At 43.7% G+C, this 27,440-nt stretch overlaps 1 protein-coding gene across 2 annotated transcripts in view; it reads right to left on the minus strand.

Annotated features, from left to right (window-relative positions):
* Positions 1-27,440, minus strand: part of cdh11 (cadherin 11, type 2, OB-cadherin (osteoblast)) — a 180,521-nt gene that overhangs the window by 7,106 nt on the left and 145,975 nt on the right. For both annotated transcript variants that reach the window (XM_078544661.1, XM_078544663.1), the window contains exons 10-11: positions 16,215-16,336; positions 15,802-15,907 (exon numbers count right to left, since the gene is read on the minus strand). In XM_078544661.1, the coding sequence (XP_078400787.1) occupies positions 15,802-15,907; positions 16,215-16,336 (228 nt within the window). The remainder of the gene's footprint in view (positions 1-15,801; positions 15,908-16,214; positions 16,337-27,440) is intronic.

The raw sequence follows: 27,440 nt of genomic DNA on the forward strand, positions 1-27,440 counted from the left end.
GAGACTCACTGTCAGGGACCTTTTTATTGAGGGAGTCTCACCATCAGGACCCCTTTTATTGAGGTGGACTCACCATCAGGACCCCTTTTATTGAAGGGGACTCACTGTCAGGGACCTTTTTATTGAGGTGGTCTCACTATCAGGGCCCCTTTTATTGAGGGAGACTCACCGTCAGGACCCCTTTTATTGAGGGGGTCTCACCGTCAGGACCCCTTTTATTGAGGTGGTCTCACCATCAGGACCCCTTTTATTGAGGGGGTCTCACCGTCAAGACCCCTTTTATTGAGGGAAATTCACTGTCAGGGACTTTTTTATTGAGGGGGTCTCACCATCAGTGCCCCTCCCTTTTATTGAGGTGGTCTCACCATCAGGGCCCCTTTTATTGAGGGAAACTCACTGTCAGGGACCTTTTTATTGAGGGGGTCTCAGCATCAGGACCCCTTTTATCGAGGGAGACTCACCGTCAGGGCCCCTTTTATTGAGGGAGACTCATCGTCAGGACCCCTTTTATTGAGGGAGACTCACCATCAGGGCCCCTTTTATTGAAGGGGTCTCACCATCAGGACCCCTTTTATTGAGAGAGACTCATCATCAGGGCCCCTTTTATTGAGGGGCTTTTCACATTGGGATCCTTATAAAATAGGGTGGGATAGACATTTGTTTTCACCTCATGATGTCTTCATGGTGAACTGGAATGGAAATCAGCCAGATTCTACTAAGGGTGGGCGACCCATTCTGCCAGTTTACCAACTAGGTGGTGAAAAGCTACCCACTGACTCACCATCTCATGAACAACTGAACAGTTAAAACCACAGGATTCAAAGCTCAATTCTGCACATTTCTGTTCATTCTTGAGGATGTTAATTTTGCGTGGAGAGATCGCTGGAAATTAGCATCAGCAGAAAGAAAGTCATTAACCTTGGGTGTCTCAGCAAGTTAGTGATTTCAACTATTTATCAGCTTTCTAATTCAGTTTCTCAGCACGGTCTCTCTCTGTTCTCCCTCCGAGCTTGTTCTCCCCTCTGATGGAATAGATGTCAAGGTCTTGGAAAGGTTGCAGGGGAGGTTTATCAGAATTATACTAAGGATCAGAGACATCAGTTATGTGGAGAAACTAGAGAAGCTGGGCTTGTTTGCCTTAGAGCAGAGGAGCTTACCAGAGTGTTCAAATAAGGAAAAAACTGGCAGGAGGTTATAAGATAATTAGCAAAAGAGCCAGGATTGGGATGAGGAGAACTTTTTTTATACCGCAAGTTATGGAACGTAATGGCTAAAAGGGCACTGGAAGCCAATTCTGCGTTACTGCCGATCGGGAATTGGATATATAATAGAAAAAGAAATATTTGCAAGGCAATGGGGAAAGAGCCGGGGATGTGGGACTAACTGGATAACTCTTTTCAAAGAGCCAGGACAGGCACAAATGGGCTGAATGGCCTCCGTGCGAATATGATTCTATATTCATAATGAATAGAATATGATTCTATTACCCGATGTAATCAGCAAGAACTACTGAAACAACAGGAGTCAGAGAGGAAAAAGGGGAAGAAATGGGTTTGTTTTGACATATTTGAATGAGTGACAATGCGCAGGGACAGCACTGATGTTGGAAGGCATAAAAGTTGAAGTAAGTCAAAAAGAAATAGCAAGTAATTGCTTCCGAGCACAAGTCTTTTACAGTCCATTTCGTGTCAGAGGATGGAGAAACTGCGGAAGGTACAGAAGTCTCCCAATTTGTGGGCCTTAGAAGCTTGAAGAGTAGGAAGTTCAAAAACAAATGAAGCACTGGCGTAATGAGCAGCCTTTGTTACACAGAAGCTGGTAAATCTACACAGTCCTTACAGCTAATCGTTCAATGTTGCTGCAAAACTTTTTTACGTTTCATGCCCTTCAGGGTGGAATCTGACTGCAGTGACCCCTCTCTCCAGCACCAACCACAGCCAAGCGCCTCACTGGCACTCACTGCTCAGCTTCCTGCATGCCAGGTAATTGTGCCCCGCTGATGGGCAATGCCTTCAGCCCAAGGAACAGAGAATATCAGAGAAAGAAAGCAAAAAATAAATGGTATATTGAAATGTGTGGATAATGAGGACCTCTGGGACTGATGCTAGGCAATCCTCATGCACAGATAAAGGTCTATTACAGGCTGGAGAGTGAATCATCAGCTCGGGCCTCATTAACCCTTAACGTAGTTGAGAAATTTCTAAGCTAAAATTGTTAAACGTTAACCAAACTCTTCTACGGCAAGACAGAGAGGTTAACGACTCTACCCCAAGTCATTAATCACATGCCAGAATTAATTAATTGGAGGATATATCAGTTAAGTGCCTGAAACCATTTGTTATGGGTCAGAGGGACTGTAAGTGACCATTATAACTAGGTGCTCTCCTTTGATAAATACTCAGCTGTTTGTAGATTGGTTACGCTCCATCTCCCATCTCCCACATCACTGTGATGTTGGAATTCTAGCACTGGAGAGCTTTGCATCAGCCATGGCTCAGTTAGTAGCACACTTGCCTTGGCATTAAAACAACCTTGGCTGATGTTCCAGAGTGGTACTGAGAGAGTGCTGCAGTGTCAGAGGTGACTCCTTGTGGTTAAGATGTTAAACTGAGGCCCTGCCTGCCCTAACAGGTGGGTATTAAAGATCCCATGGCATCATTTTGAAGAAGAATAGGAGAGTTGCAGTATTCCCAGTGTCCTGACCAATATTTATCCCTCAATCAAATTCACAAAAACAATTTATCTGGTCATCACCACACTGCTATTTGTGGGAGCTTGCTGTGCACAAATTAGCTGCTGTGTTTCCTACACTATAGCCATGACTACATCAAAAGTAATTAATTGGCTGTAAAGCACTTTGCCCGGTCCAGTGGTCATGAAAGGTGCTACACAAATGCAAGTCTTTCTTTTCATACCATACAATTATCACGGAAACCAAATATATGAAGGAGCATGATATCTCCAGTACTTTGAAACAGTCATTAAGCTAAGCACTCTAAAGGGAATTGGAGGAATAATTAGATAGCTCTTTCAAAGAGCTGGCACAGCTTTGATGGGCTGAATGGCCTCCTTCTGTGTAGTTCCATTCTATGATTCTTTTTCATTAATCTTGATGCAACCTAATTCTGCACATTGTTCCCCAATCTCTTCTTCCAGAAGGTAAGGACATGCTTTTATACCCCTTTCGTCATGTCCTCAAGACACCCCAAAGGTTTGAAGCACAGCCACTGGTGTTATGTAAAACAAAGTGGGCAATTTGTACACAGCAAGATCCCACAAATTGCAAATGAGATGGATGATCAGTTCGTTTGTTTGTAGCTATGTTGGTAGAGAGACGAGACTCCACAAGGGCTCAATTCCTCCTCTTCTTCTTCAGAGTAGCATAATGGGCTCTTTTATGTCTGCTTATTTTGTCCGTTAAGGCAGCACCTTTGCCTGTGTTCCCACAAAGCCACCCTCACTACTGTCTCAGCCTGAATCCTGGGCCTGGGCTTAAAATAACAAGGCTACTGGACTAGAGGCCAGGGGCAGAGAGCGACTGACAGGTGGACGGTTCAATTCCAGAGGGCCTAATAACCAAAGATCATGGCAGGCATGTTCCACGGCTTCAGGCGAGCACTAGTTAGCAGGGGGCCAGAGGACTGAGCAGTAGCTCAGTAATACTGGATTAAAATGGGCTGCAAGGACCAATGTTGAGCAGAATGCTGGGAATGTTGAACCAAGTTTGTTCTACATTGATTTGCAAAGACAAAACCAGACAAAGTAAACTTAGTTTTCCACAAAATAGTGCCATGGGATCTTTTATACCAATCAAGAGGGCAGACAGGGCCTTGGTTTACCATCATAACCAAAAGGAGGCACCTCTGACAGTACAGCACTCCTTCAGTAAACACAGACAAAATTGCATCCAAAATGGGTGGATTCCCTGCAGTTTATTCCATGACCCTGTTGCTACTCTTTAGGTGCAAAAAGTACCCCCCCCCACAACTCCTTAAACTTCCCCTTTAAGTGGGAGTTAGATAAATACGTGAGAGAGAACGGATTAGAAGGGCATGTTTTTATTTTAATTCGCTCACAGGATGTTGGCATTACTGGCAAGGCTAGCATTTATTGCTCTTGAGGTGGGGGTGCTGGTGGTGAACCATCTTTGGGACAATTCAGTGGCTTCCTCAGCGACTTCAGAGGGAAGTTAGTAGTCAACTACACCACTGTGGGTCTGGAGTCACACGTGGGCCATGGTGGGTAAGGACTGCTGATTACCTACCCTGCAGGGCATTAATGAACCAAATGGGTTTTTATGACAACTTATTAGTTTCGTGGTCACCTTTACTGAGACAAGCTTTCTGTTTCAAATTTATTTAATTAATTGAATTTAAATTACCCAGCTAACAGGGTGGGATTTGAACTCATGGCTCCAGGTCATTGATCTAGGCCACTAGATTACTAGCCCAGTCACGTAACTAGGATGTGGCGAGGTGAAGGAGGGTGCTCATGTAGAGCGTAAAGACTAACATGGGCCTGTTGGGCTGAATGACCTCTTTCTGTCCTGTAAATACTGTCTAATTCTATGTAGTTATTTTTCAACGTGTCATAGTGTCATAGGGCAGAATTTTATGGGCCCCCCACCAGCGGGTCTGCAGGCAGGGGCGTCCCGTAAAATTCCCTGGGTGACCTTGCCACTACCTACCCACTCGGCCCTGACCTGTACACAATTTTACAGGCATTGGTTGGAGCTATTATTTGCTCTTTAATGGACGCTAGCAGGAGGAATTCGGGGATGAGGGGGGATGGCCGGGAGGGTAAGCCCGCTTGGGCCTTGGGTGGGAGAAGTGGCGGGGTTGGGGGCACCTCCATCACTGGCCCCTTTCCAAATCGGGCACCCCCCCACCTAAAGTCTGTTCCCCCCACCCCCAAGCGGGTGTCCTGCCCCTGCCTGAGCTTGCCATCACCCCGGACCTCCTGCCCTGTCCCTACCACATGACCCCGGGCTTATCCGGTTCTGCGGACTCTGGCACTGTTGGGGCTGCTTGTAGTCCAGCAATGGCCATTACTCCCAGTGGTGAGGGGAGACTGCCTCCCGAGTGTGGGGCAGAAATTCCACCTCCCGCCAATTAAGGCTCCACGCTGAGGGGCAGCCGTGGTCCCCGACAACAATTTCGGTGACAGGGCAGGAAACCACACAGAGTAATCACAGCTCAGAAGAGGCCATTTGGCCCATTGAGTCCATGCTAGCTCCATCAGTAAAGCAACACAGTTAGCCCCATTCCCCTGCACAGTCTACATTGCTCTGTATGTGTTATTTCCCTCAGCTGCCCATCCAATTTCCTTTTGAAATCATTGATCATCTCTGTTTCCACTGCCCTCATAGGCAGAGGTTGCTACCAGGCAGTGTGTAAAAATGTTCTCCCTCCAGACTTCTCTGATATTCAAGCTGAGTGTTCACCTTAGTGAACAATTTGCCCGGATCAGCTTTAGCTTAATCTCAAAAATCTCAGTCAGGCCACAACAAAGATCTTTCCCTTTTCAGAGAGAACATGTCCACCTTCATAAACCTCCTGATAGGAACACACACCAAAGAATCCTGAAACCAAGAAACATCTCTATCGTCTACTTCCTACCTGTAGGAAACTCGTTCGAGTTACCAACAGTCACAGATTGCAACTCTTTTCGAGTACAATCACAGTTCTTGGTTTCCGGGAGTGGGACATGAACCCACAACCCTCTGATTCAAAGGCGAGGGTGCTATGAACTGAGCCACAGCTGACACCTCCCTTGAAGAAACATCTTTGTAGCTTATCCCTGTTGTGGGAAAACTTCACTTTCCCATAAAACCCATATCTGAAATCTTTTCTATTACTGTTCTCCTTCATGGTGAGCCTGTCAGACATGGTTTGAGTTTGAGCAGAATTGATTCCCAAGTTTAAATGTACTTACACAGCTATTTTTCTTCCACGATTATAATCATTTTTATAAAGCATATACATAAATATTCAACAGGAGGAGGAGGTGAATAAATCTCACACATTGTGAAAGCATCTCATTAACTTTCAACTTCCATGCCCAATGTGATCTCCAGTAGCACAACATGTATAATGCAATAAGCTCTTTAATAAGGGCAGAAAATGTCATCATTCTTACACTGCTATGATATGTCATCTCCTTGTGTAGCTATTAATATGGAGGGCTTAGAAATGGGAACTGTTAGAACTGCAGGTTTGTTAAAGTGTAGTAAAGGCTTTGGATATCAAAGCTCTGGAAAGGGCCCCTGGTACTGTAAATTGGGACACTAGTGAAGGATTGTGCTGAGGAGGAGGTTGATGGAGGACAAGAACAAGGCAGAGAGAGAGGGGATGGGTTAGCACAAGGGTAGAGAATAGGAACAGGACAGACAGGATGGATAGGCATAGGATAGAGTGAAGAGGTGGGATAAGAATAGGGTAGAGAATATAGGATCGATACATTGCAGAAAGAGGAGGGTATGGACTAAACACAAAGTAGAGAGTGCAGGATATGGGATAGACACAGGGGCAGGAAGGGATATGGGTTAGACACAGGGGCAGAGAGAGGGGGATATGGCAAAGACAAGGCAAAGGGAGCAGGTGTGGGATAGAAACAGGGGCAGAGAGAGGGGGATATGGCATAGACACAGGGCAAAGGGAGGAGGATGTGAGATAGATACAGGGCAGAGAAAGGAGGATGTGAGATAGACACAGGGCAGAGAGAGGGGGATGTGGATAGAAAAAGGGGCTATGGGATAGGCACAGGGAAGTGAGAAAGGAATATGAGATAGACACAGGCCAGAGTGAGGGGGATGTGGAATAGGCATAGGATAGATGGAAGGGGAAGATAGGTACAGGGTGGAGATGGGATCAGATCAAGGGACAGAAGGCATTGGATAGCTGCTGAATATGGATAGCATCATGAAGCCTGGGGGATAGTGTAGGAATCTGATCATGGAAGGATAGTGTAAAGAACAAATCATACATGATGAATGATCAACTCACATCCATCATCAACATCTTCGACAGAAATGCTGCTGATGCTTCTGTTCGAGCCCTTATCTACCAGCTAAACACACCAGGGTTAGTTCTGGAGCCTTCCAAGTCTTTTTTCTCTCAGTTGTTACTTTTATATCTTCCAAACTCTTCCCTTGGGTAGAACAGCAGGAGGAGATTCAGTAACATTCCTTCCATGGCTGTGACCGTCTCTATGCCAGTCAATAGCAGAGTCAGTCCTTTACGGTGGGAGGGTTTAATTGCTACAACCCGTACAATAAGGGGAGGGAGATACCCAGCAGACACAAGTACCCAACTGGATGTTAACCCAGAATTCCTTGATAAAGCTCCACTCTGCACTCAGCAGGATTGGGCTGAAAGAGGTTTGAGCACTCCACCTTCAGATTCCGAGACAGACTGAACCAAACGGCCTCTCCACACAACTCGCCCAGGCTTTAATTTAACCAGCACTGAGTCTCATTATTCTCGCTTTCAATGTTTATCATGTCTAAAGGAAGCAGCACATTCTCTAAGGTAAGCTCTTTGATGAAAACTATGCTTCAGTTTGGATTGCGTTGGTGAACAAATAAACGGGACAATCGTTGTTTATGGAAGGCTGATCAAAGTGATAGACCTGTCCATTCTGCCAGATTTCTCTGCAGACACCTCCATTCTGACATCTTGTCTTCCTATTCTGCTGATAATTACACCAGAAAAAAATATGGGCATCTCTAAGGTCCTATTTTCTTGATTGCTTCACATTGATTGGGAACCTCCTTATCCGATCACTGAGATACAAGCTATTCCAAATGAACGTCATTAAAATCTTATTAGCTCCCAATCACTTGTGATAATAGAGTCAAGCAATGATCAGAATATCTTTTTTCTAATTAGTCTCTGTGATACTCATGATTAAAGGCAGGGTCACAGAGGTCACAGGGAAATGAAATAAAGAGCAGCAGAAAATTCTCTCCGAGATTGAAGTGATAAATGGTTAGCTTCTAACCAGCCTGACAGGGCTGATGGTGCAGTTACTGATCTGAGTGCAATTGAGTCCTACATACTGGGAAGTCCTACATACTGGGAAACACTCCTCCTCACCCTCCCCATCTTTTCTCTTCCCCTCCACTGTCTCTCTACATCCTCCCATTCAATCCTTTTCTCCGCTTCCCTCCCTCCCCCACCCCCACCCCCACCCCAGTCTGTATTGAGATAAATGCTCTCATCCAGGGCAATCGTCACAGTTCCTCATACTGTTCCTGAGGGTACGGCTATCAGGAAAGACTGAACAGGCTGAAACCTTAAAAGGGAAAACCGAGAAAGTGACCTAACCGGGTCTTTAACATTATAAAGGGATTTGATGAGGTCAACATAGACGTTTCCGCTTGTGGGGAGACTGAGCCTAGAGGCCATAAATGTACAAAATCCAATCTAGAATTCAGGAAAAACTACTTTCTTCAGAGAGTGGTGAGAATGTGGAGCTCACTACCACCAAACATAAGAAATAGAAACAGGAGTAGGCAGTTCTGCCCCTTGGGCCTGCTTTGCCATTCAATAAGATCATGGCTGATCTAATTGTGGCCTCCACTCCAATTTCTTACCTGCCCCCATTTAACCCTTATCTCCATTGTAGGTCAAAAATCTGTCTAACTCAGCCTTGAATATAATCAATGAGCCAGACTCCACCACTCACTGAGGTTGAGAATTCCAAAGATGAATGACCTCAGAGGAAAGAAATACCTTCTCATCTCCCTCTTAAATAGGAGCCCTTATCCTAAAACTGTGCCCCTTAGTTCAAGATTCCCACACAAGGACAAACCTCTCAGGGAGTGGGTGAGAGGAATGGCGCAGAAGAAGGGGAATCTGTATAGTAAGCATATGTTGATGGGGTGAGATAATGAGAGGAGGTGCGCGTGCAGCACAAATACCACAACAGGTCTGTTGAGTTGAGTAGCCTGTTTCTAGCGCTATGGATGAGTTAGATTGTCCTCTCTGATTTCTACTGTGTTTTCCTTAGTGGATAATGTGTGTGGATGATGAATAAAGACATGATTAGGATTGGATGTAATATCCCCATGCTGAAGTAAGGCACCCACATTCACTGTATAATCTCACTTGCAAAGGAACAGAAAGAACCAGCATTCATACAGGCCTTATCATGTGTTCCGGGCATGCCAAAGGGCCATAAGACCAATCCATTACTATAATTTTGATGTGCAGTCACTGCTATTACGTAGACAAATGAAGCCATCAATTTCTACATTACAGGATTCCCAAAAACAACAAATGGGATTAATTGTAATTCCAACAATCTTTAGCCAAAAAAGAAGGAAATTCTGGAGATGAAGGAAATCTGAACACCAGAGAAATGTTGGAAACACTCAGAAGGTCAAGTAGCATCTGTTAAGTGAAGACAATTTGATGTTTCTAGGTAGAGGAGTGGTACTCAGAACGAGGATGACACTTCCGGTTATTTGCAGGTTAATTTTAGAAGGTCCCATAACCAAAATACCAAATTGTGCTCTTCTACCACAGGGACCTTTTGAGTGTTTCCATTCTGTATTTGGTATTGGTTGATGGAAAAACAATGCCCAGGATAAGAGGAAAACTCCTTTGCTTTCTTCTAGTGCCAATGGATCTTTGAGGCCCACCTTAACAAGAAGATAAGCCTTTAATTTAGCATATTACCTGAAAGATGGCACCTCTGAGAGTACAGCACTCCCTCAGTACTGCACTGCAAGTGTCAACCTAAAATTTGTGCTCAAATCTCTGGAGATGTGCCTGGACACATGACTACCTGACTAGTCAAGAATGCGAGCTCAGAGGGTGGGAAAGGACAAGGAAGTGAAGGGAAGAGAATGGACAGAGATGGCAGTGAAGAGAGTAAGTGGATGTAGTAGAGAGGAGATTGAGGGGGTGGGGAGAAACAGAGGCAATGTGGGAGTGTAGAGAGGGAGGGAAGGTGAGAGAAGGATGGAACAGGAGTGTGTAGAAACACAGTGGAGGGGAGGAGAAGATGGGGATGAGAAGGAGAGGGGAGAACAGTGGTGAGAGAAGTAGGAGAGTGGAAAGAAGGAGGGGAAGTGTAGTAATTATTGTTTTATTTAGTGTGTAATGTACCTTTAAGAATAATACTTATTAGGAAATATCACATGATCTGTTGTAACCAATAGGAGAGTAGTGCGGGCTACCTCAGCAGACAGTGTTGGGACATAGTTGGAGTTGAAAGCACACGTGTAGTTGCTGCTGAGTATATTGTAAATAAACTTAATGTTCCCACTTAGAAAGTTGTCTGCAGATCAACTCTATTACTAATAGTACAACTTTGCCACCCTACAACAAACTGGTGATGAGGATAAAATGGTATTGAACAGAATAAATCAAATTAAAAAGAATTTGGCATTGTACCTTGCCCAGTGATTGTAAGTACCAAGCTCCGTTAGAATTGAAGAAGTTATCCTCTCTCAAAATGCCACAATTTGGGAGAATTGCTCCTTTTGAATCAGCCACAGGTGATTGGTCCCAATACATAGAACGCCTCAAGTTCATTTTTCAATCAAACGAGATTATGGGGAAAGAGAAGAGGTGAGCGATCCTCTTGTGTACTTGTGGGAGCGAAACCTTCAGATTGATTCAAAGTTTGACAGCACCCACTGCCCCGATTCAAAGAATTTTGATGAATTGGTGGACCTCGTGAAGGGTCACTTTCAACCCAAGTCCTCAGTCACGATGCAGAGGTCTAGGTTTAATTCATGAAATAGAGCCCAGGGTGAAACAATTGCATGCTATGTGGCAAATTTGATGTAGCTAATGGGACATTGAGAGTTCGGTACGACTCTGAACGACATGCTCAGAGATTATTTAGTGTGTTATGTGAAAGAGGACACTATTCAGAAAAGATTATTGTCTGAAGTGAATCTGGATTTCAAGAAGGCGCTAGAGATATTGCTGGCCATGGAAAGCGCAGTAAGAAATTCACAAGCAATACAAGGGTGCGCAAAATGGCGTCATCCTCCACATCGGGTGAAGAACCTCAAGCGAAAGTGGCGCGAAAAAGCGAGACTCTGCCGAGAAGCGGGAAACAGCCCCCGCTAGCCGAAGAATAAAGAAAAATAACTTGGCAATGAAAACGAGGAATAATTTTAATAGAGGTGAAAACAATTAGTCTTTTAGTGATTGGTAGTTCAAAAAAATCAAATGCCACTAAAGTCACAAAAATGAACTTATGATGAGACAGTGCAAGGAAAGATTCAAGCAGGCTTGTAAACAAAAGAAGAAGCCCAATGAAATCTACAGTGTAGAAGAGCCTGAAACAACAAATTCAGACATTTACTCGTTGTTTAATCTGAAAGTTGGAAAGACAAAACCTATATGTGACACAGTGAAAGTAAACGGCAAAGCTGTTAAAATGGAAGTGGACAAGGGAGCTTCCATTACAATAATTAGGGAACATACCTTCAGATATTTGAATAATGGTGAACTTCAACAAACAGCTGCCAAGCTAAAAACATACAGGTGAAGACATTCAAGTAAAAGGCATAAGCAGAGTAACTGTCCATTATGGAAGCCAATCAGCACAGCTACCCTTGATGGTGGCAGCAGGTGAAGGGCCAAGCCTCCTGGGACGAAATTGGTTAAAGAAGATTAAGTTAGAATGGGCTGAAATTTTCCAGTTGAGAGCAAGTGGGCTACCAGAGCTACTTAGAAAGTACACCACTGTCTTCAAGGATGAACTGGGGAAAATCCAGGACCTGCAGGCCAAGATTCATGTGGATCCAGAAGCAAATCCTCGCTTCATGAAGGCGAGACCGGTGCCATATGCCCTGTGAGAAAAAGTCGACATTGAACTGAACAGACTAGAGAAACTGGGCATTACACAACCTGTTCAGTTCTCAGAATGGGCAGCGCCCATGGTCCCTGCCCTTAAACCCGACCAAAGCTTCCGAATTTGTGGAGACTACAAACTGACGGTTAATAAAGTAGCTAAGCTAGACAGGCACCTCATTCCAAAAATCGAAGACCTGTATGCCCAGCTGGCAGGAGGGACAATGTACACAAAGCTTGATATGAGTCATGCTTATCAACAACTAGAATTGGATAATGCCTCCCGGGAATTTGTCACAACTAATACCCACAAAGAGTTGTACCAATGTACACGATTGCCTTTCGGTGTCTCCTTAGCTTGTGCCACCTTTCAGAGAACAATGAAAAGTTTATTGCAGGGACTGCCCCTGGTTGTAGTCTATTTAGATGATGTATTGGTGACAGGGTTTACTGAAAAAGAGCAATTGGCAAATTTAGAAGAAGTCTTAAAACGTTTCTTGCAAGTTGGAGTGCATCTAAAAAAAAAGTGCACATCCCAAGTGAGGGAGGGATTCTATTTGGGTCACCAGGTAAATTCACAGGTACTCCACCCAAGTGAGGAGAAAGTGAGAGCCATAAGAGAAGCACCTGCGCCAAAGAACGGCTCAAAGTTCAAATCATTCCTAGGAATGATCAATTATTGAGGGCGGTTCTTACCCAATTTGTCTACAGTGTTGGACCCCCTGCATTCTCTACTCAAAAAGAACCAATGTTGGTCTTGGGAGGCACCCCAGAAAGAAACTTTCATAAAGGTGAAACAATTGTTGCACTCGTCCAATCTATTAGTGCATTATGACCAGACAAAAGAATTGATGCTGACATGTGATGCACCTCCCTTCGGAGTGGGAGCAGTGCTCTCCCATCGGATCGACAACGGCACGGAACGGCCAATAGGTTACGTATCAAGGGTGCTCATCACAGCAGAAAAGTGATACTCACAGATCAAGGCCTGTCCATCATCTTCGGTATCAAGTATTTTCAGCAATATGTACGCAGCCATCATTTTACAGTTGTTTCAGACCACAAACCAATGCTAGGATTGTTTAGTGAGGAAAAGGCTATACCACCCATAGCCTCAGCAAGAATACAACGATGGGCTTTAATTCTGGCAGCATACGAATACATTTTCGTACATAGGCCTGGCAATCAAATTGCAAATGCCGATGCCCTTAGTCACTTGCCTTTACGAGAAAATGATGAGCACGTCCCAGTTCCTCAGGAACTTGTTTTACTGTTAAATTTCTTAGATTCCTTGCCGGTATGTGCTTGACAGATCAGAGACTGGACCCAGTCCTATCTCAAGTAGGAGAACAAGTGCTACATGGTTGGTTACAGGAGCCCGTATCTGATGAAGTGAAACTGTACTTCAGCAGAAGACATGAAATAACCAGTCAGAATGGCATCTTATTGTGGGGTGCATGAGTGGTAGTTCCTCCAAAGGGAAGGGAGCCACTTTTAGTTGAATTACATAGTTTCCCATCCAGGGATGTCCCGAATGAAGCCCATAGCACGCAGCTATTTATGGTGGCCAGGAATGGATGGAGAAATAGAGAGTTTGGTAAGGCATTGTGTGCAATGTCAGCAATTTCAAAAGTTACCAGTGACAGCTCCGTTAAACCCATGGGAGTGGCCATGTAGACCATGAGTGCGGTTACACATCGACTATGTTGGACCTTTCCTGGGAACAATATTTCTGCTCATTGTTGATGCCCATTCAAAATGGTTGGACGTATATGAGGTGAAGTCACCAACATCGGGTGCTATAATTGAGAAACTACCTTAGAATTTTGCCATTCACAGACTACCAGAAGTAATCATTTCCGATAACATCACAGCATTTACGAGTGCTGAGTTTCAAGGGTTTATCAGCCTCAATGGTATCACTCAAGTAAAAACTGCACTGTACCCACCCTTCCTCAATCGGACTGGCCGAAAGGGCGGTTCAAATGTTCAAGGCAGGCATGAGAAAGCTAACTGGTGATTCCTTGGCAACCAAGCTAGCACGCTTTCTTTTTCATTACAGGACTACCCCTCACACAACACCACCTGTGGTGTTATTGTTGAAACACTGTCTCAGGATGAGATTGAGCTTAATAATGCTGAATTTAGAGGAGAAGGTGGAAAGGAGTCAGGGAAACCAGAAAACTACACACGGCTGACAGTTGCAAGAGGAAATTTACTGTGGGAGAGCCGGTATACATGTTAAACTTGGAGGAAGGACCAAAGTGGTTACCGGGTGAAATAAGTGCAGTGACTGGACCTATATCTTACCATGTGGAGGTGGAAGGCCAGATCATCCATAAACACGTGGATGTTTAGGAAGAGAGAAACAAATCACCATGATTTGGTTCCACCAGTGACCATGACCAAGTCTGCATTTCCTATTGAGGATATTCAACCCAGGACTGACATGTCTGATGTTCCTGTAAGAGTTGAGGATACAGAGCTGCAAGTGCCCACCGAAGCACCTGATGTTCAGGCAATTCTGGAAAAGGAGTTTCCTGACAAATAATCTGAAGCTGTGGAGCTGCGACATTCCACATGTACCAGGAAACAACCTGAAAGACTAAACTTGTAAATTCCTTACCCAGTGTAAATATTATGTTGTCTTGAAAAATATGTACTTGTAAATAGAATATGTATTGCTGAGTTAAAGGGGGAGGAACGTAGTAATTATGGTTTTATTTAGTGTGTAATGTACCTTTAAGAATAATACAGATCACATGATCTGTAGTAACCAATAGGAGAGTAGCGTGGGCTACCTCAGCAAACAGTGTAGAGATAGAGTTAGAGTTGAAAGCACACATGTAGTTGCTGCTGAGTATATTGTAAATAAAAACTTAATGTTTCCACTTAGAAAGCTGTCTGCAGATCAACTCTATCACTAATAGTACAACCTGGCCACCCTACAGGAGGAGAATGAGGAGAGAGAAGGGAAGTGGATTGTGCGGAGAGGAAATGGTGAGGAAGGGGAGAGACAGTGTAAAGGGAGCAGGGGGCACGGGGGTAGATGGGGGTGGGGCAGCTCATCCACAACATCAGTTTTATGCTTAAGTAGCAAGTTGAAAATCTACCCAGTTAAAACAACTTACACTTATTAAAATAATTAATATCCTTCTTGTTTGAAAATAAATCACTCTGTCCAGATCACTCTACTGAATAAATCTAAACCAATGAGTCAAATATATTGTTATAAACTGAAGCTTAAAAACATGGGCCGGAATTTCATTTTTGGTGAGGGCACAAAGTGGGTGATTATGGGTTAGCCGTTTGCAATCTCTTCCAGTTTTCTCTCTGCTAACCTTGAATTTTACCCTTTAATACCCACCCACCTGCCCCACTTGGTTGTGTGGCATAGGGGCAAAAAAAGCAATGACCCCAATTAGTATAGGAAACAATTTTAAAACACTTTTCGAATAAACTGAGCACACTACAACCAGAACAGTTCCGCTGTCTGCATCACACCCATGCCCTGCTTACCCACCACCCTTGTGCTCACTGGTTCCTGATCGAGTCGTGCCTTGATTTTAAATTCTCACCCTTTGTTTCCGTGGCCTTGCAGCTCCTGGGCTCTGTAACCTCCTCCAGCTCCGGAACCCAACAAGATCTCAGCATTCCTCCAATTCCAGCCTCTTTTCGAGCATTCCAAATTTTGATCACTTCACCACTAGTGGCCGTGCTTTCAGCTACCTAGGCCCTAGGGCCTAAACTCTGGAATTCCCTCCCTAAATCACTCAACTCCTCTCTCTCCGTCTTTAAGGCTCTCCTTCAAAGCTTTCTGTCTGACCCAGCTTTTGGTCACCCACCTCACCTTTGATCTCCTTATGTGGCTCATTTGCCAGATTTTGTTAGATAATTGCTCATGTTAAGCTTTGTGGAATGTTTTATTTTAAAGGCACTATGTAAAATGAAAGGGACACTTTTAGGCAGCTCAGCACCTTACCTGTGTTTTCTGTGATTGTGAAGTTTGGATTCGGAGCTATGCTGAAGGTCAACTTTGGCCCATTTGCATTTTCATCCTTATCCACAGCCTTGATTGTCTGGATGAGCTGAAATAAGGGAATCAGAGAGTTTAAGATCTAATCAGTATTCAGCAATTAGAATCGATGAACACTCACTGTCCCCATTCTGAAGGCAGTTTACGTGTGACCATTTAACTTTGGCCTGTAGATTGGATGGTCACTATAGCAACAACATAATGGAACATAGGCACCTCACAAAGGAGTGAGTTTAGAAATCATTAATTCTCCATTACCCCCCGTTCCTGAAGGTCTGCAGACTTTCCAAACTTTCCAAATCACTCAACAATCCTGAGAGACACAACCAGAATATTTGAAGTTGCCCAATGATGCTCACCTTTCCTGTATTTGCATTTTCACACATATCCACCTCATAAGGTTCTGCAAATTCTGGTGCATTGTCATTGATGTCCTGGATTTTGATGGCAACTTGAGCACGTGAAGTGTGAATTTGATTATCTATGAAGAAGGTTAGATTTAATAACGTGAAAACAGTGGCACCCGGACAGAAAAAAAGTTAACTTCAAACCGAGGTTAATCAACTTGAGCTAAACCTGGAGTGGGAATCGAACATATGATTCACTCACCAGGGTGTCCCCCACCCCCTCCCACCACTGAACCACAGCTGACATCAACAACAATGCGGGACTAAGGGTAAATCGGTATGAGAAGTGGCTCAGGGAAGTTGCTGATATTCTGCCAGTGTACATAATGTCCCCTGTGGCATTAACAGTATCAAAAGGACAGAAGGAAATCAAAACGTTAGCTCTGTTTCTCTCTCCACAAATGCTGCCAGACCTGCTGAGTTATTCCACCACTTTCTGTTTTTATCTCAGATCTTCAGCATCCACAGTATTTTGCTTTTATCCGAAGGACAAGAGCTTGGGCAATGGATTATCAAGCTGTCACTGTTGCCTTCCGTAGTCCAAAGTTACGGTTCAAACTTATAAACAGCAGCTTGCAACATATACAGTAGCTGATGGACACCACTATTCTGGACTCAACTTTTCCAGCTATTAGCTTAGGAGTCTTGTGCCAACCATGACAGGTGCAGCAACTGAAAAATAGGATGAATTAAGTCAAATTTTATTTAAAATTGCACGAGGAGCTGATAGCTCAACCAGAGCAGCAGTTGGATACGAAATACTGCATTTCAGCTCTTTTGGGAAGTGACTTCAACTTGTCAAAGTTACCCTGAAATCAATGCCATAGGAATTAAATGCTTGCAAGTGCTGGAATAGATCTATTGGGCACAGTGCAGTAACGTTTTGCCACAGTGATGTTGATTGAGTGGTTTTGATCTCGTGCGTCTCACTCATGGGATGCTTCTATCTGATTAATCCTCAGCCGAATGCGGATCAGATGGAGCATTCCTCAGCTAAATGAAGTCCTGGAAATAGTGAGCCCAAAGTCAATTAAGAGTAGCTGTGTTTATTTCAATGAGCTTCAGACTCCAATCATTGAAAGTAGCTATTGTGGGATTACTCTGAGTACTTAGTCCAGATTGAAGAAATGTCCATTGAAAACTGTGTTTCTTAACCAGCATTTGATAAAGAATTTTGGTAAAGAGGACAGTATTAGTTCCACCAGTTGCACAGAGTGTGTAATTATTGGTTTCCACAGATCAAGTCACATCCTCAGAAATTGCCTAGTTATCTGGGCTCAACTGGGCATTGTTTGGGGCACTCCAATGGACCTGTGTAATAACTTTAGGCTGCTGTGTTTGCAGTTACAGCCCATGGCCAAGGATGGATCTTCATAACTAAAAGAGAATAGAGGAGGCGTTAAGATGTTTTTTTTTTTAAATCACACCTCTTGAGTTTCTAGGATATAGGAACATAGAAAGAGTTATGGAACTATTCACCCCATCATGCTTGTGCCAGGCAAAAATGAGCTATCCAGTCTAATCCCACCCTCCAGCTCCTTGCCCATTGCCATGTAGGTTCTGGCGTCTCAAGTGCATATCCAAGTGTTTTTATTAAATGTGATAAGAGTTTCTTCATCTATCAGACCGTGAATTCCAGACTCCCACCACCTTCTGGGTGAAAAGATCTCTCTCAAATTCCCTCTAATCCTTCCAATTGGCCATTGACAGGTCGGCGGGCGCACAGCTGATTTTGCTGCGCCCCCTCACCCAACCTGAAAATTTAAATGGGGCGCGGTGACGTCGGGAGTTCCGCCTGAATTCACCGCACGTCGTTTTACGCATCGGCGAGCGGGCCCCGCCCCCCCACCCCCCGCTCGCCAACGGGAAAATCCTGGCCCAAGATCCCTATTTTCCTCTACACTTCTCAGTATCTGACCATTTATTGTCTATTCCCTTGTCTTGTTTCTCCTCCCCAAATGCATCACCTCACACTTCTCTGGATTGAATTCCATTCGCCACTTTTCTGCCCACCTGACCAATCCATTGATATCTTCCTGCAGTCTGCAGCTCTCTTCCTCATTATCAACCACACATATAGGTTAGATGCAACATTGAATGCAGCAGTAAAAAGGGTTTTTTTTTTCCATTGGCCTGATACCAAACAGCAATGAAATAAGCAACCATCTGTCTCACTGTCGGCTGAGTCTCAGTGACTAGCACTCTCAACTCCAAATTAAAAAGTTGGGGATCCAACTCTCGCTCCAGAGACCTGTTTAAATAATCTAGGTTGACACTCCAATACTGTCCTGCGGGATTGCGGATAGCGTTTAGTTGAGATGTTCAACTGAAGTCCCTTTTTTGCCTGCTCAGGTGGACACTGCTAATTCGGAGAAGAGTGGGAGAGTTCTTCCTCGGGTCCTTTATCCATCAACTAACACAGCACAGAATATCCAGTCATTATCATATTGCTGTTTGTGGCCGTTAGCTGTGTGCACATTGCTTTCCGGCATTTCTCCACGAAACAACAGTGATTACGCTCAAAACAATGTTTCATAGGCTGTAAAGTGCTTTTGGATATCCTGGGTTTTTTTTTCTTTATCACTAATACAATGATAACACTAAATCACCAGATGCTGTCTGTACTTCAATCACTTCGTTTTGATTTACAATAAGGATTCAAGTCTCAATCTGTACAGGGTTAAGATGGTTTCGGCTGAGGCATCATTAGGGGATGCTATAATTCACCCCAGCCACCACAGGAGAGATTAAGGTTGACCAGGACTCCAACTAGAATGATCAACTCTGTAGGATTGGCTTAAAGTCCCCAGGAATTGAAAATTAATCTCCAGGCCACTGCTGCGGGCAAAACACTAGAGAAATGTCGTAGGACCATTAAAAGAATTTTGTGTTTTCATTTTCTTTGAGCACTTTCATTTATGTGTTGTAAAAATTGGGATTTGCTGAAAAGAGGGACATGTTGCTGAAGCTTATCGTTCTGCACTCACCAGGATAAACAATTTTAGATCTTGAACTCTCTCCTCCATCCCCACCCCCTTTCCGTTTATTCCCCCTCCTTTTTGTTTTTTCCAATAATTTATATAGATTTTTCTTTTCCCACCTATTTCCATTATTTTTAAATGTATTTCCATCCATTGTTTTATCTCTACCTTTTAGCCTTTTTCGATTCCTTCCCCCCACCCCACCCCCACTAGGGCTATCTGTACCTTGCTCGTCCTGCTTTCTACCCTTAATCAGCACATTCCTTTAGATAATATCACCACCTTCAACACCTCTTTGTCCTTTTGTCTGTGACATCTTTTGGTTATCTCCACCTATCACTGGCCCTTTACCTAGCTCTTCTTGTCCCAACCCCCATCCCCTTAAACCAGCTTATATTTCACCCCTTTCCTATTTTTACTTAGTTCTGTTGAAGAGTCATGCGGACTCGAAATGTTATCTGTGTTCCTCTCCGCCGATGCTGCCAGACCTGCTGAGTTTTTCCAGGTATTTTTGTTTTTGAGCATTTGACAAGAATGCCAAATTTCACCACAAATCAAAACAATTTAGACGACAGGGGGAGAGGTTGCTGATTGGCTGGCAGACTTTCTTCATGGCAACATCTCAGCGAATCAGAGTTGACTTGCCAACCAGCCGGCAAAATGTGTCAAAGTGCTCCACAGAAATGCAGGACTATTATCTAAACATTCCAGGATATTTGGAGCATTCTACTCCACTTTGTACTGCGCTGTGAAATTGTTGCTGAGCAACGAAACTAGAGGACACCAATTTAAGGAGAATAGCAAGAGAACCAAGGGCGACATGAAGAAAAACCTTCTTGCCCAGATTTGATTTATTTAAGCGTGCGCACAGTCACAAAGCCAATAGCCTCGTCAGTGGCTAGAAGGAGTTCTTTAAGCCCACCTTCAAGTTTAGTAAGCGGACACTTCTCAACAATGTGAGTCATTGTTTGGATTTTTACAGTTAGGACCTGGGAGGTAACAAAAACAGAAAATGGTGGAAAAACACAGAAGGTCTAATGGCATCTGTGGAGTGTAGAAAAACAGTTAACATTTCAAGTCCGTTTGGCTCTTTTTCAGATGCTGTTAGACCGGCTGAGTTTTTCCAGCATTTTCTGTTTTTCTTTCAGATTTCCAGCATCCACAGTATTTTGCTTTTATCTTAGGATCTAGGAGGTGCTGCCTGAGAGAGGTGGAGGCAGATTCAATCATGGCTTTCGAAAACGAACTAGATCATTATCTGAAAAGATTAGCAGGGCTGCGGGGAAAAGGCTAGGGAGTAGGACGAGGTAAATTGGCCTTGTCCAGAGCCGGCACAGACACATGAGCCAAGCAGCTTTCTGTGCTGTAACCATTCTGTGATTCTATTCTAGAAATAGGACCTCAGTTTTATATCCCACCAAAGAATGTCATCTGTAACGATGCAGCACTACTTGAGATTGCATATTCTAATGGGCTAGAACAGGAAAGGGGTTGAGATCAAAGACATGACCTACTGAATGGAGAGCAGGCTCAAAGTGGATCTATGGCCTACTCCCATTCCTTAAATCCTGAAGTGATGTTTGAACCCACAGCATTCTGACTCAGAGGTAATGGGACTACCCACTGAATCGAAATGTCACAAATGACATCCAATTAGACTATGAAAAGGTAACCTATCCCTCCTCATCCTTCTCAACACATTTGTAGCCTTTGACATATAATTAGTCACACTAGCCCCTTCTAAAGCCTCTCCACCATCATCTAGCTGCATGGGAGTGCACTCGCCTGGTTCTATTCTTATCTATCTAGCCATAACCAGAGAATCACTTCCAATGTCTTCTCTTCCCATTCCCATGCTGTTACCTCTGGTAGGATTTACCCTTGGCCCCCTCCTATCTTTCATCTTCCTGCTTCAAATCATTGACATCACCGTGAAGACACACCATTAGTTTTCACACGTGAGCTGGTGACACCCAACTCTATCTCGCCACCACCTCTCTTGATTCCTCCACTGTTGCTAAATTATCAGACTGCTTGTCCGACAGCCAGCGCTGAATGAGCTGAAATTTCTGCCAATTAAATATTGAGAAGAGTGAAGCCATGTCTTCAGTCCCCTCAAAAGCTCTGCTTGCTAGTTACCAACTCCATCACTCTCTCTGGTAACCGACTGAGACTAAACTAGTCTAAACTTGGTGTCAAATTTGATCCCAGGATGGTCTGCCAATCACATATTTGCACCCCCAGTGACAGTGCCTGATTTCACTTCCATAACATTGCCTGATTCTTCCCCACCACAGCTCCTCTGCTGTTGAATAACTCAATCATTACATCTAGACATGACTATTCCAACACTTCACTGGTCAGTATCCCACATTCTACTCTCAGTAAACTTGAGATCATACTCTGCTGACCATGTCTTCACTTACATCAAGTCCTGTTCACCCATCACCTCTGTGTTCACTGATCCACATTGGTTAATGGTTAAGCAACGACTAGATTTTAAAATTCTCATCCTCATTTTCAAATCCCTCCTGGGCCTTGCCCTTCCCTAACTCTGTAATCTCCTCCAGCTGCTCATCCCTCCGGGATATCTGCACTCCTCTCATTCTAGCCTTTTGAGCATCCCTGATTTTTAATCACCACCCCTCTCCTCCTTTCCCCACTCAGGTGGCCTGCCTGCAAAAAAGGCATTTTCAAAGGTAATTTTTTTTAGAAGTTGGAGAGAGGGCACCTCCATTTTGAAGTACCCTCTCTCTTTCTTTACCTTCCAGTGCAGCATGATGCTCTTTTCAATCTGGAAGGCTTCTTATTAGCCCTCCAGCTTTGAGAGCCCCCTCACCATTGTTAACTGGAAGGTGAGGCCATCCTCTGGTCATTGGCCACCCCAAGGAACATCACAGAGCGGGGGCTCCTAACTTGCATTTCAGCCTGACAGTGGGGTTCAGAATCCAGCAGGGAAAATCTGCCTGTCATTGATATTAACTGATTGTGGTTGTGGACTCCAGTATTCGATACTATACGTTGCTCTGTACAATATGTGGCGTCACCTGAGACTGGGAGCTGAAGGTCAGATAGCACATGCTGGAGCCTGTCTTGATCGAGTTCAGACACTGCAGATCTGTGTTCATGTTAGGAAAATGCGTTGTCAATAAAGTTAGCTCAGCTACAATGTCGACGGCCACTGTGCCTCATTAAAAAATGAAACAAGAAACAAGACACCGTCCCTTGATTTTTTTTTTACTGCCCTCTGAAGTAGTCTTGCATGCCACTCAGTCATATCACCCTCTTGATGGGCAGCCAATAAATGCCAACCTTGGCAGCAACCCGAGAATGAAAGTAGCATTCAGCCGTCAATGTTTCAGGTTTGTTTGGTTCTCTACAAAATTACCACATCATTTTCAATTGCCCATTTTTTAGCATCATCTTGAATTGACAAGAGGAAACTGCCTGTCTCTTTGCAATCTATAACCAACATGCTGAGTCTTCTATCGCTTCAGAGAGAGATCTATCTTCAGAAAGATAAACTATCTTGTGTGATTTCCAGAGGAAGAAAACATTTGAATTGCAACATCTGGAAACTTCCTTCTTTTTCTCTCTTGTATTAGCAAAAAATAAAGGCTCACTTATTCCAAAACTAAGGCCAGTGAAGAATCCAGGAACAAAAACCTATTTTCTCCAGCCTGTCTCACGAGTTCTGATGAAAGGTCATCGGTCTGAAACGTTAAGTGTGTTAACCTGTCACCACAGATGCTGACTGCCCTGCTGGGTATTTCTAGCATTTTCTAGTTATATTTCAGATTTTCAGCATCTGCAGCATTTTGCTTTTATCTACCTATCTCTCCATCTATGTGTCTGTCTATCCATTCAAGATCTTTAGTATTTACCTAACAATCTAAACTATAAAAGCTGTAGGTATGGCTACACTTCATTGTGGTGCCTATCACACTTCACGCATCACACACTGTCTACTGCACATTTCTCGGCCACTCTTTAAAAACATAAATATATATTTAGCCATACTCTGAAGTAATAGAAAATTCCAGAGCCAGAATATCTGGAATTACTTAATTGACCTTCCCACAAATAAAGCCGGGCTGAAAACAATTAACCTTTGAGTGAATTCAACCTGTGTTCACCTAACACCTTAAAAGAGAAGAGACCTACATTTTATCATCAGAATACCACCTTACGTTTTACATCTTATTATTCTTTCATGGGTTGTGGGCATCATGGGCAAGACCAGCATTTGTTGCCCATCTCTAATTGCCCGTGCAAGGCCATTTCGGAGGGCAGTTAGGAGTCAAGCACACTGCTGTGGGTCTGGAGTCACATGTAGGCCAGACCAGGTCAGGACAGCAGATTTCCTTCCCTGAAGGACATTAGTGGACCAGATGCGTTTTTACAGCAATCTACAACAATTTCATGTTCACTATTACTGAGACTGGTTTTATGTTCCAGATTTATAAATTGAATTTAAATTCCACCAGCTGCTATGGTGAGATTTGAACCCATGTCCCCAAAGCATTAGGCTGGGCCTCTGAATTACTAGCCCAGTGACATTATCACTACACCACCATTTCCCACATGGGATAATGTTCCTGGCCTTATGAAAAAGCATAGGCTATGATTTATTTGTTATATTACAACAGTGGCTACACTTAGGAAAAAACTACTTAATTTGCTATGAAGGCGTTCAGGACATCCTGGGATCATAAACAGTGCTATATAAATGCAAGTACATATGAAAGTACAAACACATGAATTAGGAGCAGGAGTAAACCAGACTGCCCCTCAAGCCTCCTCCGCCAGTCAGTAAAATCATGCCTGCGGCCAAAAACTCCACTTTCTTTGCTACCCGCTATTGCCTTGGACTCCCTCGTCAGTCAAAATCTATCTAACTGGGTTTGTCTGTCTCTCTCCTTACCACGATGGGAGATTCAGCATACCACTCACTAGACACCTCCTGGGAGACACGCCACATGCCAGATGTCGCACACCAGATGTCGCACACCAGACATCACGGTTTATGGCTCCAAATAATCTTTAAAAAGATTTGGCCTCTATGAAGCATTTTTTATCATTTGAAGTGATGCGATGTGAAGCATTAAACATTTGTGAAGGCGTCTCTTTAGTAAGTTTTAAACACACTTAGGGCAGGTAAAGGCCAAGCCAAAAAGTTAGCTTCCCATAACAGGGTTCAGAACGTTTTTTTCATTTCCCTATCGAGGCTCTGTTACTTGCCTGCATAAAAGGACAGGATCATTCTTCCAGCATCAAAGGTACTCAGTCCTTTGGTATGTGAATATCCCAGTAACAATATCTCAAAGTTAATAATTCAGAGCAGGATATTGCTATGCCTGATCGCAGATGTGGGATTACAGAAGGGTTTCTATTATCACTGCTGAGGACAGAATTTCCTTTCAAGAGATTAAATGGATTCAGGAAGTCCATGATATGATACATTTATGCATAGACCATGGAAGGAGATTAAATGGGTGTTTGGAGTCCATAATAAATAAGATTGTACATAGGCTGTAGAAGGAGATTTAAAGGGTGGGTGAAGTCCATAATGGGGCGAATTGTACATGATGTGTGGAAAGAGATTAGACAAGTGGATAGAATCCATGATGGAGCATCACGTGTCCGTGATGGGCTGGCGTGTACATGGCTTGCAAGGCAAACATGTTATAGGCCAAATTAAATGTTCTCATTTCACACTGTTTTTTTTTAAGAAAGAGAGGGCTTGTATTTATAGAGTGCCTTTCATATCCTCAGGGCACCTGAAAATACTTTATAGACAAAAAAAAATCACTTTTGAAGTGCAGTGTTGACAAATGCAGCAACTAACTTTGTGCACAGCAAGATTCAAATGCAGCAAATGAGAGAAGTGACCAGTTCGTCTGTTTCTGACAATTGTATTTTTAAGTCACCGTGTTTTCCCCTTTCCTATTTGATTAGTTCATTGTTCACTCAAGAAACATTTCCCCTCAATCCAATCTACCAGAACATTCTATTCAATCACATTGCACTAAAAGAAAAAAATTGGGATACAGTTGCCATGGCACCCAGCCTCTATATACCACTAAATATATTTATCACATAAAAAATTAACAAAAACTTTTCAAAAACCAATTGTCTCAAACTTCCCAACAGGCATGACTTGACTGGCTAGATTATTGAGGGTCGGTCTCTAAGATATTCCCTCCCTCCTGCTCCACGCCACGTTCATCGCCCTGACTTCACACATTCTCAGGTCAGCTAATGTCAAGGGTCCTAAATGTATAAAAACATCCGGATGTCCAGGAATTCCCAATACAAAACGTCCAGGGCAACCTAGAAGATCAGTTTCTGCATCCAATGCAAAATTCTTCAACTCCCAAGATACTTGCAAAGGTCTGCACGGGATATTAATCCCTGGTGACTTCACGATAATCCTGTATACAGGCTCTGGAGGCCCAAGGTTCATACAAAATTGGGCCTCAGACCTCAGTTAAGTGGATGGTAATCCTACTGGACTAGGATTGCAGAGGCCTATAGTCTAATGCTCCAGAGACTAGAGTTGGGGAATTTAAATTCAGTTAATTAATAAACCTGGAATAAAATGTTAGTTTCATTATTAATGATCATAAAACTACTGGATTGTTGTACAAACACATCTGATTGACTAACGTCCTTTCAGCGAAGGGAATCTGCCATCCTTACCCAGTCTGGCCTACACGTGACTCCAGACTTGCAGTAATATGTTTGACTCTTAACTGCCCTCTGAAACAGCCAAGCCACTAAGTTTTATCAAAACTTCCACAAAAAACAGTGCTGCAGGTGTACCCACACCACATGGGACTGCAGCGGTTCAAGAAGACAGCTCACCACCGCCTTCTCAAGAGGAAATTAGGGGTGGGTAATGAATGCCGGCCCAGCCAGCGATGCTCATGTTTCAATGAACAAATAAAAAAAATTTTAAAAATGGAAAAATAGCTGTCAGGAATTAATTTCAGGCCACTTTCCCTGATGGGTGAGAATTTGGGATGCAGGAAGAATGATTTGCCTTCCATGTTGGGAATGACAGGAATGGTTGTCGGTGGGACTGAGCAAGGCCTCGTCAATTAGTCCCCGTGCAGTCAAACTCTCGCTTTATCGGTTCACCTGTACTGTAAACATAAATCTCCGGAAAATATTGTTTCTCAAAGCGGGGGATTCACAGGCCCGAGAGGAGAAATCTGGAACTATGCAACATCCGAGAAGCTCAGCTGTTTAGGTAGCTCATGAAATGTTGCTGCTGCACTTTCAGTTCAACGAATTCGAGTGTCAGTCAGGGTGAGCCGCTAAATCTCCCATCAAAGATCCTCCTATCTCAGCAAGCAGCTGGTACATCTATGAGAACAGAAAGATCAATAGGAAGGCAGATGCAGAATTCTGGGGGAAGTTTGAACTTGCCCTTTGGGAAGGCTGTCTGCTCGTAGAGAGGAGAAAAGACCGAAATAAACACTGAGAGGAAAAAAAAAATATGAATCCGACTGTGGGGAAAGATAAGCGAGGAAAGAGTGAAACAGGCAGACACTTCTCTTCAAATGAAAGACAATTATTTCGGAGCCACATTGAAGGATGAAAGAAAAACCTGCATTTATACACTGCCTTTCACATCCTTAAGATATCCCAAAATACTTTACAACCAATGAAACACTTTTGAAATGCATCACGGATGTAATGCAGGATGCACAGCAGCCAATTCACACATAGCAAGCCCCACAAAGAGCAACATGACAATGACCAGATAACCTCTCTTTTTAGCGGTTTTCTCTCTTTAGAGGGATAAATATTGGTCAAGGAACTGGGGATAACTCTCCTGCCCTTCTTCAAAACATTCCGTGGCACCTTTTATGTTTATTTGGCAGTCTGGGCCTTTAGTTTAACACCTCATTCGAAAGACAGCATCTCCGGCAGTGCAGCATTCCATCACGCACTAAGGTACGAGTCTGGATTTTTGGTTTGCCTCTGGGGTGGGACTTAAACCCACCACCTTCGGACACAGAGGCGAGATCGCTGGCCAGTAAGCCACGGCTGACAGTGGTGATCAGGAGCAACGGAGGGACAGAGGAAGGTTTCGGGATGAACAGGATGCAGGCAGGGCATATATGGGGGTGGCTAAACCTGTTTGGATGTATTCCTGGTGGTTTCGCCAAGGGACAACCCACATCCC

The sequence above is a fragment of the Cetorhinus maximus genome, chromosome 6 (genome assembly GCF_964194155.1).
Source record: "Cetorhinus maximus chromosome 6, sCetMax3.hap1.1, whole genome shotgun sequence".
NCBI lineage: Eukaryota > Metazoa > Chordata > Chondrichthyes > Lamniformes > Cetorhinidae > Cetorhinus > Cetorhinus maximus.